We start from the raw sequence: 18,585 nt of genomic DNA on the forward strand, positions 1-18,585 counted from the left end.
GTGGCAGATCTTTTATGTTCGAGGCGTCCATTCTCTCCCCAATTGGTTACGCTTGATAACCTCTGAACCACAATTTAGAAACCAGTTAAAATGTGGCTTTTTAGCTGTGATTAATTTTGCTCTAGCCCTGCTCCACGTGTGTCACTTGTTGCTATAGCGCCGGGACACCCCCTTCGGGAGGTAGCTGTTCGCGCTCTACAAATGACTGTATTATTATTATTATTACGCACTGCGGTTTTTTTTCCTTGCAGAGTACATGATTGTAACGTGGCGCCTTGCATTGTTTTTCCATTGCACAAGTATATGATTGAAGCGTGACACATTGCTTTGTTTCTTCCTTACACAGGTCATGCTGGTAGTGATACACAGTGCATTATTCCTTCTGTTGCAAAGTACATGATTGTGGCGTTACATATGACATTGTTTCCCTAGTGCATAGTACAGGGTATATCGTTACGCATTGCAGTATTTCTTTTCTTTTGTAACGTGTGTGATTCTCGCAATAGGACCTGCCTAACCTTTTGGGAGCAGTTAGAAGTAAACGTAACTGTTGGTTAGAAGTGGTGGTTGGAATTAGAACCTACCAATCCACCGGGAGGAATAATACACATTATTATACGTTGGTTTTGTATCGTGTGGTCATATTGAATATCTTTTTGTATAAAGATTATACTCGTTTTAGAAAAAACTTGTGTGGAATCTAATTGTGGTGACATCAGTGGATTGCTGTGAGTGTGGTTGCACATACTGTACACTTGTGCCTTGGAGAAAAGCCTGGCTGCTCGTGCCAAGCTACTAAGGGGCTGAGCAGGGCTATCTCAGACGGTGTCCTTACTTAGGCTAACGTTGAAACGAGGGGTCCGGATTGCGCACCTGGCTACAGTGGTGTGGGACAGGGACTCCCGCCTCCAGCATTTGGTGGCAACAGTGAGAGACTAGGACCCCCAATTCCAACACCAAGCTACCAGAAGGTTAAGCACTGGTCAATTTTGTGACGTTTGTGGTTCACCCTAACAAGAAATGTGGTTGTTGCTTGAGTGGGGTTTCCACCCCCCTCAACCAGTATCAAATTCCTTACAGCAATCATTTACCACCTACTCTGAGCAGGTTGTAAATGTATGCTATGGCCTCTATGTGGGGTGGGGGTGGAGGGAGATTTGGGGAGAAAAACCAGGTGTGGGAACAGCCACCCACGTAGCATGAGACAGAGCACAATTACATACAGTAATTCCTCTTTGATTGAATTGTAATCAGGGTCTTAGAAGAATATTGGAAATTTGAGGTTGGCGGGTTGCCCAAGTGCTTTAGTTTGTGGCTTAGGGAGTGAGGGGGATATAGAGTATAGCAGGTTCTAATCCTGGCAAGCACATTTGAAGATAAATCTGGTCTGGATGGAAAGCAAGCTAAAGATGATTATCTTGATCTGATTTCAATTAGATGGGTGATGGAGCTGTACAGTTGGCCGGACCATGAACGGTTCAAGTTTGCTGATGAGATACTAAGGGATAATAGAGTAGAATAGAGTATGAACCTGGAATGCCTGCTTTTTGTTGGAAATGGTATTTCAATCAGAAGAGTATTAGAGCTATGAAGTTGGCTTGACCCTAAAGAGATTCAGATTCTTGCTGAGCTGGTGAGCAGAAATAGAGTTAAGCAGCTTTTGAACCTGGTAACTTTGAAGACAGATATGGCCTCAACTGAGAGGTTTCTAATGGTGATTTTCAGATGAGGGTCCAGGTCAGTCAGCCACATACCCCTTGCATTTGAGATGCACACTTCAGCCTTGTCCTGCATGGAAGCATACAGGCGAGTGATCCTTTTTCTGAAGATTGATTTTACAGAAGTGTCTCCAATGCATAAAGATGTGGGGCGGCTGGGAAGGTGGTGTGTATTTTCGCACATGTAGGGCTAAAGCTGTAGCACAAGAATAGATCAAGGATGGTGCAGTGTGGGTCATCTGTGAGGGACTGAAGTTGCATATATTACCCATCCAGATACACATTGCCCAATGTCTTGAGCCACACGCATTACAACTGGAGTTACTCCCCTTGATCTGTCATAAGAGTAAGTGTAGGGTTTTTAGCAAGTGGCATGTAATGTACAAATGGACATTCACATATTTCCAGGATGGATAGGCAAGCCCAGTCACAAACGGTTTCATGCCAACTTCAGCTCTCTGCGGCTTGGCAGACAAGGAAAGATTTGTATTTAGGGCAGGAGGCAGCAATATCCAACTCAATGGCCATATGCAGTTGGAATAGTGTGGGCGGATGCCAGAAATGTACAAAACTCAGTTGTTTATCCACCCAGGCTAGTGCTGTAAGGTTGGATCCAACACATTTGAGAAATTGTTTGGTGAGTGTAATCGAGATGTTGGCAAACAAATAAAAAAAATTGGAAAGCACCACCATTTTGGTAAAGGCCACTTTGCCTACCATTGAGAGTGGGAGGGGAGACCATATGGACACCTGTTCCTCCATCCATGCAATCAGCCTGCCATAGTTTTCTCTCCAAGTGTTGTCAATGTTTCTGCTTATTTAGATACCCAGGTAACTAACAGTTCCTAGTGCCCATTTCAATGGTTATTCCAAATCAAACAGACTTGTGGTAGGGGTGAAGAGAATTATATATGATTTTGACCAGTTGATTCCTGAGTAGCAGCCATATTTTAGAGATTCGCTAATTATTGACGGGATGTTTGCTTTGAGGTCGTGGACATTAAGCATTACATCATCTGCAGACATTGACAGAAGTCTTCAGCGGGCTGTGTAATTAGGGGCCCTGTGGGACTGATATTGGCATAGTCGAGCTGCCAGGAGTTTCATGGCGAATAGAATAGGTGATGGGGCAGCCCTGTCTAGTGCCCCTGGTTATGGAGAATGAAGGAGTCACCATTCCATTCATATGTCGGTAAACAGTGAGCATTGTGTAGAATATTCTCAACTATTGAGTGCATCGGATATGAAACCGATCCACTTAAATAGTTTGAATAAGTAGTTACACGCCATAGATTCAAAGACCTTTGTGGCATTTAGGGAAATTGCAGCGGAGAGCAGCAGTGAATTCATGGAATTAAGCAATGCGAATATAGTGCATGAATTGTTAGTAGTGTAGTGTCTAGGAATACTTCCCAACAATAGTGGAAGTATTGTTTCGGCAAATCGAGAGAGGTCTGCATGACTAGCTGCAATCTGAGATCTTCCCACGTTTCAGAATTGGGACTATACCAGCCTTATAGTAGGAGGGCGGGAGACAGCACATCTGTACAGCCTCTTCATAGATTTCAAATTGGTGCAGCACAGGAATGTGGGTACATTTTTTATAGAAAAGGATGGTTAGCCCATCCGGTCCCAGTACCCTTTTTCCCAACATACTCTAGAGAGCCTGCACAATCTCTTCAACCATAAAAGGGCACTTCAAAATACTGCCTATGTGCATCATCCAGACAGAAAAGCTGAACTGAATCTAAAATCTCTGACACAGGTTAGTATGGAATTGTAGCATCATGAATGTGACATTGTCATGGCTCGTGAGAGTTATGTTATGATCATACACTAGCTCAGTAATGCACACACTATTCCAGGGTTTCCACAACATTCTAGCAAGTGTTTCACCTGCTCTGTCTCTCTCCCGGTACCACTGGGCCACAGCATCCTTGTCCAAACAATGAGTTTCACTTGCAGCTGCCTCATCATACTCCACTAGCTTATTTTTTATTGAGGCAGGCAGTTATTTATCCTCAGATGCATAATATCATTTTTCAAGTGCATGAATATCATTCTCTTGGATGACCAGCTGCTTCCTAAGTGCATTTAATACTCCCAACTGTTTAGACATGCATTCCCCTCCACCACCAGCCTTGAATACTTCCCACAGTATGCAAGTGACAGTCAAGCACAGGTCTGCGGTCAGGTGAGGCCTCGTGGAAGATTCTAGACTCCTCGCCACAGAGTGCCATCACCCACCAGGCAGCACAGGTCAACCAGCATGCACTGAACACCTGCAGGGCTTCAGCTTTAGTTAACATGGGGGATCTCTAACCCCAGGGTAGTCCATCTCACAAGGCAGTGATCTTACATTTATCAGTTGTCTCTCTGCTCTAGCTCATTAATTCCAGGCCCAGCAGTGAAGATATCAGTAACCACAGTAAGCGGGGATGTCCCTCTACACAGGTGGGATTGTTCAAAGATCTGATTAGTCTCCCATCTCACGTATTTTTGTCGGATTATTAGCTGCACTGGCAGAGCCTCACTGTGTGGCAGTCATCTTAAAGCCTTGTCTCTGGCCACCCTGCACAGCCTTTGAATGCTCACTCTTGATATCCTGAAAGTTCAGTGCAGAAAGGGTGTACTTGTCCCAGGTGTCAGAGACATCAGATACAAATTACCTAAACTCAGGGACTTTAGAGACAAATGACCTAACCCAACATGGCTAAGGCCTAGTATTCCTTGTCAGACCTGTGACTCACTTCCCCTGAACAGTTGTGGAAGATAACCACTAATTTTATTTAATATCATTTCAATGCCAGTCATTTTTAAATAAGAATGCTGCGCTAATGAAGGATTCAATGTAGTACAGCTTACCTGATTCTGCAACTTCAGCTATTGGTACTCCTTGTTCATAAGCCATGAACCCAAGGACAGAAAAGATGGCAAACCCAGCAACGAAACTCGTACCACTGTTCAAACAACACAGCATAATGCAATCCCTGCAATTAAAATTCAAGACAAAAACAAGTGCAGGCGTTTAGTCGTCAAATACATCATTGTGTCTATACACCTTATTGTTCATAGTTGTCTGGAGAGCAGAGGTTAGCATAAAGTCCCAATTCAGTAGTGCATATAATTTACAGTATTGCCTGTGAGAACAATACATCAGAATGTAAACTTTGAAAATCTTTTTAGTTTTGCTATGAATAAAGTCATGCAGATAACTACTGGAATTGCTTGATGATAAAGAGCAATGTAGAATCTGTGGTTTTTCCAATTTGAGATTTAAATTTCACTTTTACAATATGATGTAACTTTGAATCCTTCTCCTGTCTTTTTACTGTCAACCGTCAAATAGATTCAATATTCCTGCTAAACAAATTTAGATCATAGACAGAAGAAGGTGAGTCTAAGCCCACCTTATTATTATGCACAGCTAGCACTTCTTACCCACTGCCTAAAGAGACAAGGAGAGAGGGAGAGACAGGAGAGATAGTAGTAAGATGTTGTCCACAATGTTATATTTATGGTGAACTAATTTGTCCAGTCCAAAGTCATTCATAACTTGGTCAATCACATTATCCTCTCTTGATATCACAAGCACTAGATTTTATCCTGACATTGCAAGATTTTTTTCAAGCGCTATCGAAAGAAGAGCTGGCCATGCTGCACTATAAATATTTCAGCACCAAATTAGCACCCCATAAAACTGTTCTGTCAGAGACATTACCATCCACCGACTTGGAAGGAGTGCTGTAATGGAAAGACAAAGAAGACTAGAAGTGACAAAGGGCATTTTCATGCTTATAATCTGTTAAAATATAAGAGGTTATGGTTATGAGCTGCTAATTTAAAGCTTACATGTGGCAAGGGCCTATGAGCTGGCTATTGATTTTATGGTGATAAACCGAGTTATGACAATTTTTTGTTACATGGGCCATGTCATAATATTTGAGGGGCTTTAACAGTTTGTGAGAGGCAAACAGATGGTTTAAAGTCATTGACTGCTGATTTAGTTAATATTTTATTCTATTCGACTTATTGTCAGTCGAGCTACATGCTAAGGGGTCTATTAGGATGTAGGGCGGATCGCCACTGCCCGCATGGCGGTGGCGATCCGCCCTACATCCTTCCCCGCCCGCCACCCATTTCCCCCCGCCATATTAGTATGGCGGGGGGCCGCCACAGACGGAAAGACCGTCTGCCGGTTTTCCGCCGGTCACACAGGTGACTGGGTGGAAAAGGGGCTATGGATGGTCCATCCATATTAGCATGGGCAGCAGTGCATGGCTTTCCATGGCGGAGCTCCCGCCATGGAAAGCCATGCGGAGTCTGTATTCAGGGGCCCATTGCGGGCCCAGAGGGTATTGGGGGGTGGGGGGTGCATGGTGAGTACCTATGGTACCCCCTGCATTGTCATGGACACCTTGTGCATGACAATGCACACAGTGCATTCCCAGCATTAGGATGCCACTGCCACGGTGGCATCCTAATTGCAGGTGCGGGACCGCCGCACCACTGGCGGCCGGTCCGTGCACCGCTAGGGTGACGGGGGGACTAAAGTCCGCCCGCCATCCTAATCGGCCCCCTATGTTTGGGTATTTTGAGCATCATACCCTCCTAACTGGGTTCTACACATAATCCGCTACAGGAGCAAACAATTATATGCATGGTTGCCAAGAAATGTTATTTGAGTGACATGACCAACACCCACTTTAAAGTCACAGATAACTGCTATGAGAACAAATTAAATGATCGCCATCAACTGTTTCTTTTAAAGCATGGAATGCTAAATTGCTCACAGAAGGTTTACTGCAGATGTTGAGGCTATATGCAGCTGTCTGGAGGATAGTTGTTGCTCATTTAACCCCTTAGCTGCTGGGCTCTCCCCTCCCCCATGCTGAGCCCTTTTTTGGCTATTGGGGTAGTTTGTGCTTAGGTCTCTATAAGGTATCCACGGAACATGTTTGCCCTTTTTTTTTTACACCATCCTGAACATTTTAGAGGTACCCAGGGTTTGTGGATTCCCTAATGGGGACCAAGAAAACAGACAAAATATATCTACATTTTGAGTTTTTGGGAATAAAATGGAAAAAATGTGCTCTGAATGAAAGTGTCTGTTTTTTACATAAAAATGGCATCAATGAATGGTTTGCTGCTCTAAAGACACCCCCTTCCCAGCTTTCAGTAACACGCAGAGCTAAATCAACAAACCAATTTTTTACAACAGGTTTGCCATTTTTCAAAGAAGTAGTCAATTTTTCCTATTTTTTGTGCTTTCAACCTACTACCAGTTTGTGGTGGAAACCATTGTGAAACCTATAGGTTAGCCAGGAAAGCTATATATTTCTGAAAAGTGGACTAAATTCTACAGCAAGGGGTCATATGTGTTGGTTATCCCAAAGAAACTAAGGGCCCAATTACAATCTTGGTCGTAAGCCCTCCGACTGAGATCGCCGATTTCAATTCCGACAAGCTGATTACAATACAGCTGGCCGGACCTGAAACCGGCCGATCATACCGGCTGGCATCCGACAGGTTCCAGGACCCCATCTGCCACTCGGAGACTGGCCCGTTATCTAAATCAAAGGCATTCCCACCTTCTGGATTATGATGCACGGTTTCCGGCAAGGTTTCCATGCTGGCCTTTCTGACATGGAAACCTTGTCGGAATGCATGTTTGGGGGCCTGAAGTAGGGCCCCCTTCTGTTTTCGGCCTCGGATTTGCGGCTGAGGGGCGCTATATGTGCCCCCTTGTTGATCCCTGCACCTCGTGCCTGCCACAGGGTGCAAGGATGAACACAGACTCCCATTCCTCTATGGGAGCTTGTTTTACTGACAGTTTATGGCCTTAATACGTGCTGCCATAGAGGAGTGGGAGTATGCAACCACACCATGTGCAGTCGCATCGTGATTAGGCGGTTTGGACCACCAACCCGGAGGTCAGTCAGTCCCGTTTCTGTGACAGTGTCGGACAGATGCAAGTCCGCCCGACATCTAAATAAGTCCCTAAGTGTTAAAATAAAGAAATATTAAAAACGAGTAGGAAAAAAACTGCCATTTGTCATTTTTTTTTCATTTGTAAATTTTTGGAAAACACAGCTTTAAAATCACGTCCTAAAAACAAGGATAAAAAGGCACAAGGCCACAAAAATGGTTAAGGTGTGAGAATGATGCATATAAAAAAGGGTTCCCCTGCTAACAATTAGTTCCTAAGGCAGGGATAATGTAAACACATGGCCAAACATTCTTAGGCAACTCTTCATTTAGCACATGTCATAACAAAACTGAGAGCACATGATTTAATAACCCAAGAGACATAGACATACATACCAAATTAGACATATTTATTATTCAGAAATTATTATATTCTGTTTATATTATAAAAATGAATACATAGCTCAAGGAAATGCTTCAAAACATTGCATATCATAATTATTACAACCGTACACTCTTTCATACATACATCAAAACAAAAACACACAAAATAATTTAAGTGACCAAATTAATCTCATAATCATGATTCATTCTTATGGTGTATGATCAAAACTGGGCAACACTAATAGACCTCTTTTCTTTTTTACAGCAAGACTGCTTATTGATATGATTCTCAAACTGTGGCGCTTGGGTAATCTATTTTTCTCTACGCATGTTTCAGCCAAGGTCATGTGCTGTATCTTTGTTCAATAGCAGCTACAACATAAATGATGGATGCTGCCCTATATGTGGGCCGTCTTTGCAGTCCAATAGCGTAATGACAGGTATAAAAACTACCTTTTGTCAATGTTGGGTGAGACAATTAGCTAACCATCCCGCTCAAAAAATATGAGAATTGTGGCTGCCGTAGTAAACTCAGAATGTAATTTTTTTGAAAGGGTTCGGGCAACACAGGGAGCGGATGTGGTGATACACATACAGGGGTCGTTCTGATGGAGATGATGTCAGTCCGGAGGAACCGGTTGCCCCCAACTTCCTGGAGCAGCTGTTTAACACCTTACAGGATGATTTTGCAGCCCTGCAGCAGGATGTCGCTACAGAAGTTAGAAACATCAAAATTGACCTTTCTGAGCTGGTGGACAGGATGGACTCCCTGGAAAGAACCGGGGACCTCTGTGAGGAGGAGCTCCATGATCATAAGCGTGAGCTGTTGGAGCTAAGGGACAGGAACTAGGAGCTGTGCTACCGCTTGGAAAACGTGGAAAACAGGTCAATATGCTCCATCATCCATATCAAAAGGGTTCCTCTTCAGGCGGACGCAGGGAAGCTGGTGGACTTGGCGGTACGGCTCTTGTGGCAGGTGGCACCTGCATTATGGGACAAGGACATACCTCTAGACGATACGCACAGAGCTGGACATCTGTCGGCCAGGCCGGGTCTACCACAGAACATTCTTTCCTATCTCCACACCTACAAACAGAAGAAGATGATTATGGTGGCAACCATTCACCTACCGGTCATATCCTTTGAGGGAATGCAAGTTGGGATATACCAGGACCTCTCTCCACTTACCCTCCAGAGACACAAAGCTTTGTGGCTGACCACAACATAATCCCCAAGGAAGAAAGGCATTCACTATAAGTGGGGACACCCTTTTTGGCTGACCTTCGTATGGAACCAAGAAACCACAAAGTTTGCACGTTGGAGGAGGCACATCTCTTTTTTAAATATCGGTCTAAACCTTTTACTAGCGTGTTGACTTCCCGTCTGGCCCTGTATATACAAAGTTTCATCGACCAAGACCAATCCAGGTTTATCCTTGAGAGGGGCTGTAGTGATGGAACTAGGCGACTTTGCCACTTTCTTGACAAAACACAACACTCCCAGATACCCACCTTGCTCCTGTCCATAGAGGCAGGAAAGGCTTTGACAGGATGCACTTGCCCTACTTGCATGCGGTGTAAGTAGAATGGTACAGAGCAGCATCTGAAAAGCATTGGTGCTTCATCAACGGAAAGTGCCCTAGATGCCAAAGAAACACCAACGTGCAGGGGTGTATATTTCCCATGTCACGAGGGCAACAGCAAGGCTGAGGGACCAGTACAAGTAATGAGACACCTTTCCATGCCGACATCACCCTTGACCCCATTCATCAGCCACCCTGAATTCCCCCTGGCACTAAAGGGAGGCAGCTATTTTACGTGGCAACTGTAAGAGACTGGAGGACCTCTTTGATGCAGAGGGAGTGATGGACTTCACTCAGCTTTGGATGGGTATGGTTTACCTCAGGATGTCTACTGGCAATACATTGTGTCATGCAACCACATGTACACTCACATGCTAGTCGTCCATTGACTGATTTCGAAAAATGGTTTGTCACTCGTCACTTTGACAGACACTTACTCCTTCCTCACTACATCTTTACATCACACCAAATGACTGGTGCAGTGTAGGTGGGAGTCTGAATGTGAGTGTAAATTCTCCATTACAGAATGGCAGGACATCATCCATAGCGCTGGGATTTTCTCATGCAGCACACCCGGCAAATAAATGTTTCCCAAAATTGTCCATTATTGTTACTAGATTCTGATATGGGTGGCTTGCTGGCAGACCATGGGAGACCCACGGTGCTGGTGTGAGTGCTTATAGGAGGGCACTCTAACGCATTTGCTGTGGCACTGCCCAAAGATCCAGCAGTTCTGGGGAGTCGTCTTGCCCGACATTGATGCCATCTATGAGACAGAGTTGCCCAGATTCCCGAGCTACATTTTGTTGGGTCTACCTAACGCCTTGACCTACACTCTTAAATCCTGTGGTGGAACAGTTAATAACTTGGCCTTAGGGGAGGCCAAGCAGACACTTTTATCCTGTTATTGTACTGATAAGATTCTGACCCAGCTGGATTGGTTGCATAAATTGTGGGAATTTCGTGGTAATGGAGAAGCTGACAGACAGTGTTACACAGAAATAACCATGCTTTGACTAAACATGGGGTCTATCATTAGATTTCTAGCTACAGAGTTTGTTGAATTGTCATGTCCCATACACTGGTGCATGCTTCGCCTGACCCAGGCACTTGAAACTGAGGCATAATCCTTCGAACATTGGCGCTTCTAGCACTTCTGCAAGTATAACAAAGCTTTCCGTGGGTTACTGTAGAGTGCTCTTCTTTTCTTTTCAATTCTTATATCTGTCGTCTTTTTTCTCCTTCTGGACTCCCTTCCATTTCTATAATGGTTATTATTCCCTCCCGGCCTATGAATGTAGGTGCTGGCTGTTGTTCTTACTCTTTTAAAATCAATAAAAAGATTTGAACCAAAAAGACTTATTGCAGTTGCAAACCCTGTGTTTTTTGTAAATCACAGGGTTTGTCAACACAACATTGTGTTTTACATCTGGCTCCAGCTGTCCTAAGATTCCCATGGCTAACTGTTGTGTTGTTTGGCTGATCTCAAGGACGGAATGCAGTAGGTGATGGAAAACACGAGGCGCATTATAACTTACGTTCAAAACAACTAAATAAAGAAAGAAAAGTTGTCCTGACAAAATAATTTTATAATTTAGGAGAACGTCCAGAAAAAATACTGCAAAGATACACCCCTCAGGAAGAAGTATACACAGCAAGGCAATGTCAATTTAGAATTACTGCCTTAGAATTCTAAGCCTCTGCTGAAGTCAACTGAGGATAAAAAAATGTAAAATGTGTGCATGGTGGGCAGAACCTTTGATATGGAGACAAGCATTAGGCCTACACATCAAAGGAGAGAATGTGATTGGAATCAACACCTGATAAGGTAGTATACATACACAAATGTCTCAATCTTTAACTTCCTCAGCATATTAAAGTAGGTTCTCAACAATGTCAGTAGGGTAATATGACTTCCAAATTGTTCAGATAGCAGCATTATTTTTCTTCACCTCCTTTTGCATTTCATTTGTAATGGTGTGCCAGTCCGAGTTGAACCTGTTACCCAGAACTTTCATTAAGACATTGGATTTGTGGCTTTGCTGAGATCGTAAGCAGTGAGGGACTTTAAGTCAAGCCTGAGGCTCTACACCGCGGTTTGCTTCAAAGGTTTAAAGGAAATGTTGTATCTCAAAGGAAACAATTTTAAGCGATTCTGTTGACCATAGATTTTTGGAATTCACATGTACATTGATTTTTTTTAAACAAATTGGAACCTTATATGTTCTTTCCTTCTTGGTTGCTCCTAAATTACTGTTATGTGTCCTGATGATGACCTAATAAACTGCAAAGGTCGAAATGCCATTGACACCTCACTAGCTAATCGGGATTAAGCATTTGCTACATTATGTTCCAGTCATAATACGACAAACCTGATTGTATTTTCATCCCTCTGTCATTGTCATTTGTTGACTCGTATATATGTTTTTATGTGTTTGTTTCAGTGTAATATGGTGAGCACATATTGTTTTTCTATGTATTGAATATTTAGGCTGTCCGGTTTTAGGTTTAAACCTATAATAACTGATAAAACCCCACTGAAAGAGAAATAGCCCCACCAGTGAAAACATATAAACACTGATAAAACACCTGCACAACCACAAACTAAATGCAATTCAAAGAAAGGAAAAAGAGAGTGAAAGAGTGATTTTCTTTCTTCCTGAAGGGGCCAATACAATGTTATACAAGCTAGCAGTAAGAAAGTCTGGGCTAGCATTATTCTGCTTGAGTTTTGTTGTTTAGGGATGCCACTAAAATATTGTTTCTTCTTTCTTTTATTTTTTTGTCAGTTTTGTGGTCTTTGGTTTAAAGATGCACATTTTAGAAGCATGTTTTAGGTCTTGTTTAACTATTTTATAAACTGTAAGGAATCAGGAAATATCTAAATCATATTTGATATTTTGGCTGCGTTTGGCTCTTTCACTGATAGGTAAAATGGCTAGTTTCACAAGAATCTCTCCTAATATGTGTCATCACATTTACCCAAAGAGAATGGGTAAAAACCCTTAATACATCAGCTCCCACTTTCTAGTGAGTCAGTATTGGTAGTAAGCGAATTGCAAACACCTCAGTCTTTAAACATTCAATGCAAGGTATAGTGACAAGTATATGTTAAAAGAGTGCTATCACCAAGCATCTGGGATAGTGGTTGACACCAGACTTTTAGAAAACATGGCACACAGTGTCACTTGGAAGGCTCTGCAAAATAGTTCTTTCCATGTTCAACAAATATTGGAGTGATATTGTTTGTATTTGCAGTGATTCAGCTACGTATATGAAAAAGTTTTGTGATGACCTGTCAAAATTGATACCTGAGCTAAAGTGCTTCCCTGTGCCACTTGTTAGACGGTATGCTGAAAGCATCCTTACAATCTTTAGAGTTAATGATTATTGCTATTGACTTTTTAGTCCATTCCGGTGCACTGTTTTCTTATGCACAAGAACTAAAACGTAAATATTTATCATTTTGTGCTTTGTGTGGCATCAAAGAAAGAGTCATCCCAACTTTGTCCCTTAGCTGATGGTTATCAGTCCAAGGGGCTATGAATGCTATATTATCCATGTGGCAACTGTTTACAGAATGTTTGCTGAGTGAGGATGCCAAAGGCAAGAAATGTGAGGATCTTTGGTCACATATTGATAGTGATGTGAAAAAGTACACTATACTGCATTCTTAGATTTTTACAGGAAAACATAACTGCTGTAGTGAACGTAATAAAAAAAACTGAAGTCGAAAAACACCCTTGTCTGCCAAGTGTTCAGCATAATTGGTGTAGATGTGAAACATCTCCTTGAGAGTAGGCTGGGCGACACCTTTAGTGACTTTGCACTGCAACATGTTCCATGTTAGAGTGCTTGCCGCTTGGTAAGCAAAGCAATAGTGAAGAGCAATTCAGGAACTTTTATTTTACAATGTATGAGAAATTACTTGCAATGATGCATAGAAATGTCCCTTCACCACCAATGGCATTTGAAGTCAATGAAACCTCTCTGTGGTACCGCTTCGATAACTCTGAGGGCATACACGCCCAGATCAGCGTAAATGTTGCAGAACCTGCCCTGAGAATCGCAATCTTCATGTGAACCAGTATTGGCATGGAAAGCTATGTCAGTGACCAGAGTTACCAAATTGTGTACTGGCTGTTTTGGCGTTGCCCATCTCAAGTGCCAATGTTGAGAGGGCCTTTTCACAGAAGTTTACATGGGAAAGAAAGATCGAGCATACATGACCAAAGACTCACTGAAGAAGTATTGTATTGTGTACTACAATAAGTTTAATTTTCAAAAATCTATTTGGACCTCATATACACTATACTTACACTGTCTATATACCATGCTCTATCAGTGCAAAAAGCAAGCAATAATAAAAGTAAATGATTCTATAAACACTGGAAAAACACTGTTTCTGTAGTTTTTAATGGCGCGACAATGTGAAACCACTGATAACCACTGTTTTTTTAAGGTATCGAAATCACTTGAAAACACTGAAAAACCCCCACCAGAATTTACCACAAATAGAAACTGAAAACAGGAAAGCCTATGAATATTGTATAGTATTGTTATTTTTGTAAAAATATTTTTTCAATAACAAAATGCTTTTGTTTTGAAGAACATATTTGTGTGGGCACCTCTTTTTATTCTTTCTGGAGCCGATTCACAGAACTAATCTGAGATAAAATCCAAAACTTACTACTTTTGGTATTCACAGAAGGCATTTAGGAGTAGTAAAGTTAGGACTCCTAACTTTACTACTACTAAACTGAGATAAAATCAAAAACTTACTACTTTTGGTATTCACAGAAGGCATTTAGTGGTAGTAATGTTAGGACTCCTAACTTTACGACTACTAAATGCCTTCTGTGAATACCAAAAGTAGTAAGTTTAGGATTTTATCTCAAATTAGTTCTGTGAATCAGCCCCATCCTGTCTAAATATTTATGTTGAACTGATCCCGGAACCATTGAGGTTTTGATATTATTTTTCTTCACTGCATCTCTACAACAGTGTCAGACAACAAAACTACAATAATGGCAACCAGCCTCAGAAAAATAATATTTAGAGCCTGCTTTAGAGTTTGACAGACAGGTACAAATGTGAAGGACTAATTAGAAAGACGGGATATCTGTCACGTTTGTGGCAGAGTATAGAGGTGGGTGAGCCACTGAAAGCTTGAACCAGGGATAAGCCTGAAGACTGACTCTGGCTGAGCTCGAGGTTCTGTTGGTACCTCAAGCCCATATCCAGACAAACTTGCATGTAGCTTCTGAATGCTACTCTCTATTTCTACCCGGGACACGGCTTTACACCAAAACAGCCAGGTTTGGAAATGGGGAACCGTGTTAAAGTCTTGGGGGTCAGCTCAAAATCTTGTGATTGTGGGCATATCACTTATTCTCCCTTTGTGTAATGTAACTGTTGCTCATGCAAAGCAGCCCAATACGTTCGGGTTCCAGTTAACTCTATATAAAAACTGCAGATAAATGCCAAGCTGTACAAACAGAACCTTAAGATAATAAAAGACAAATAGCCATATACTGACTGAATTGCACAAAGTGAAAGTAGAAAACCTGGATAAATCGTGGCTTCCCCTGTTAAACTATGTGATTTTGGGCAAATATTTAATTTCACCAAAACTCTATTTTTTTCATTGTTGCATAGGAAAACACTTTCAAATATGTGAGGTCAGAACACCAATTGCACAAAAAGTTATTATGTTTTCAATAGTCGATAATGTCGCTCTATAATAATCTGGGTCAAGAACAGGGTTTATTTACATGACAACTGTCTTGCCTCTTAGTTGATGGTTCATGTTTAAAAGCTATCACTTTTAAGCACTTCTCAGTGCAGCGTTATAATGTGATATATTAATGTCAAAGCTTCCACATGTTAAAGAAATACTCTTTTTTAAATTTTGAAGAGACTTTATCATAATTTACGTGTTGTTTGTTGTATGAATTACATAGCAAAGTGTGTGAATACTAGATGGCTCAAAAGAGATATGCTTAGGCACCAATAGAGAAAATGGAGAGGAAACGTAGTTATATAGGATTAGTGAATGATGGTCTGATAGACACAAAAAGTATTAAGGGTAGAAGTAAAATAGAACAAAAATTGGAGGCCATTGTGTCTACTAAATTAAGTGAAGTGATTCAACCAAGAAAGAGTGAGACAACTAACACTAACATAAACAGAAACAGATATCACTGAAGCTATAAACTTATGAATAATCATACACACTTGAACATTCATACAGCCCTTCGGCATGACATTGTACAAAATGTTCTTCTGTTATACAACAGTAACCCAGCACATCGCAGCCAATCACTCCTTTCAGTATCCACAAATCTTTCTGGAGGCAAATGGAGTCACATCTCCAGCTCAATATCAAATAAGCATGTCCTACTAAGGCAACATATATGTCAATGAAGCCTATGGACAACATGGTCCACATTTAACACATGACATATGGCACATCAAGGGATAAATGGATAAATGGTCATGCTGTTTAGGAATTTGGAAACACTACAGTCCATGTGGAAGATTATGGCATATATTACACAATACAAGTATCACAAGGTGAATGGGTGTGAGCGAAATGAGCGTTAAATCAAAGAGGGGACAGAAGAGCTAGTTATTTAAAGAGGTCCTACCCCTGTGCTCCTTCAAGTACACATATAAATCACAGAAAGGAGTCCGTTCCTCTATTGGACAGATGCACTACAAGTTGCTATCTGACTAGTGTTCAGGTCGCTGGGAGATCTCAATTTCAGATCGTAATACCCTCACACACATGTTAGGGTGTCATGCTTCATCATAGGACGTGCCTCGTCAGACCTGCGCTGCAATGCCTGACGGGCCTGGTGGCTTCTTTGGCGGAGTTCTTTTGGTCTGAGTATGCCGTATGTGAAGGGTGTGTGTGGGCTAAAAATAAGTGATCAATGGTGTGTGCAAAGTGACTAGGTGACTTAAAATAGGCACCGGACCCATGAACGTTTTATTCAGAAGTGGGACCAAGACTAAGTAAAACAGTGGGGCTATCAAGAGGTCTTAAGGTACCAGGGCAGCTGTTATGTGTGGGTGATCAACATGTTTCATGCCCTTAAGGCTCAAAAGTCGAGCGGCACTTCTTCAGGACCAAAAAATGAAAAGGCGAGGTCCCCAGAGAATGAGGACCGCGGGGGGACTCCCCATAAAGTGAGGGGGGACCACCAGGTAGAAGGTGCGGGCACTGCTGTACTCCAATGCGTCTCCCCCACGTCTGGATATTGAATATCTAGATGTCAGGGAGATGCGTTGGAGTACGGCTGTGCCCGCACCTTTCGCCCGGTGGTCCCCTCCAGTGGTCGGGTCCCTCCCCTTCATCTATGAAGTAACACTCCTCCTCAAGTGAGGTGAAGACGCACCTCTGGTTCCTAATTTGGGGTCAGCCATACACGATCTGGACATCCCCACTTTACGGGGAGTTCCCCCGCGGTCCTCATTCTCTGGGGACCACACCTTCTCATTTTTTGGTCCTGAAGAAGTGCCGCTCGACTTTTGAGCATTAAGGGCACGAAACATGTTGGCCACCCACACATAACAGCTACCCTGGTACCTTAAGACCTCTTGGTAGCCCCATTGTTTTTACTTAGTCCTGGTCCCACTTTTAAATTGAAACATTCATGGGTCCAGTGCCTATGTTAAGTCACCTAGGTCCATATGTATGAACACATTTTCCCATAGACACAGAATGGGTAAAACCCCTTGATACATATGGCCCCTGGTCACTTTGCACACACCATTGATCGCTTAATTTTAGCTCACACACACCCTTCACATATGGCGTTCTCAGATCAAAAGAACTCTGCCAAAGAAGCCACCAGGCCCGTCAGACATTGCAGGGCCGGTCTGACGAGGAGCGCCCTATGATGAAGCATGACACCCTAACAGGTCTGTGAGGGCATTACGATCTGAAATTGAGATCTCCCAGCGACTTGAACACTAGTCACATAGCAACTTGTGATGCTGAAATGAGTACATCCATACCAAGAGACATCCTCAGCGTTCAGGTGGACTGTATATTTAATACAAATATGTCATCATTGATTTTGCTTGACACAAGTGCTAAATACGGAAGTGTCTGTTAGATGATTGTCCATTTTTCACAGTAAAGCCATCTTTGGAAATTTTTTATGAGGGTGTTTTTAGCTCTGGTAACTCTAGACATTTGAGAGATATTTGCAGATCTGACAACAAGATGTTTTTCCTCCTTTTGGCCCTGATTTCTAGTTTGTCAGAGTAGGAGGTGCTTTTTTCAGGCCTGATAAATAATGATGCCCAATGTATGTTTTTTATTGGGTGCAATAGATATGTCTGTTTTCAGTTTTGGGGGGAATAACATGCGGATTTTGGTGCTTATTACACCGAAATACGCATGGTATGGTCAAGTGCATACACTTTCCCCGAAATTTAACAAAAGGTGAGGTATTTAATGCAACTGATATTTACAGGGTGCGTTACATACCATCCAACAGGGGTTTGGACATGGGACAAAAATACCGACTCACTTGTAATCAGGGTCCTAACATTAGAAACCTGTAACTTTCAATGAAGACAAAAAAAACCTTGCCTCAAAATTAACTAAATCCTATTTGGTTACCCCTACATAGTAAAACCCTTCGGTTGAATAGCTGTGTGGTAGCAAGTTCCAATCAAAAAGATGGAGCTGGGGGGAGAATCTCTCACGTCTGTGTCTCAAAAGGCATTTGAGATCCCGTTTGGAGAGTTAACATACTCGTGCAAAGCGTACTTGTCCTAGCATCTGAAATCACTGATTCGCTCAGAAGTCTGATATCAAATTTAATCTGCCAGCACCAAGGCATGAATCTCATGTTCATTCTATTGTCAATTTAAGTGAAATAGAGTGTGATCAAGTAAACTATCCCATTTCTTTTTTAGAGACAATGGTTTTTAAAGTGTCTGAGCTGCAGATCT

The 18,585-nt window shown here is 42.2% G+C and overlaps 1 protein-coding gene across 1 annotated transcript in view; it reads right to left on the bottom strand.

Moving 5' to 3' along the window:
• LOC146797709 (sodium- and chloride-dependent GABA transporter 3) overlaps positions 1-18,585 on the bottom strand; it is a 929,762-nt gene that overhangs the window by 170,012 nt on the left and 741,165 nt on the right. The window contains exon 9 of the mRNA XM_085624875.1: positions 4,584-4,708. Within this exon, the coding sequence (XP_085481001.1) occupies positions 4,584-4,708 (125 nt within the window). The remainder of the gene's footprint in view (positions 1-4,583; positions 4,709-18,585) is intronic.

The sequence above is a fragment of the Triturus cristatus genome, chromosome 9 (assembly GCF_964204655.1).
Source record: "Triturus cristatus chromosome 9, aTriCri1.1, whole genome shotgun sequence".
Lineage (NCBI taxonomy): Eukaryota > Metazoa > Chordata > Amphibia > Caudata > Salamandridae > Triturus > Triturus cristatus.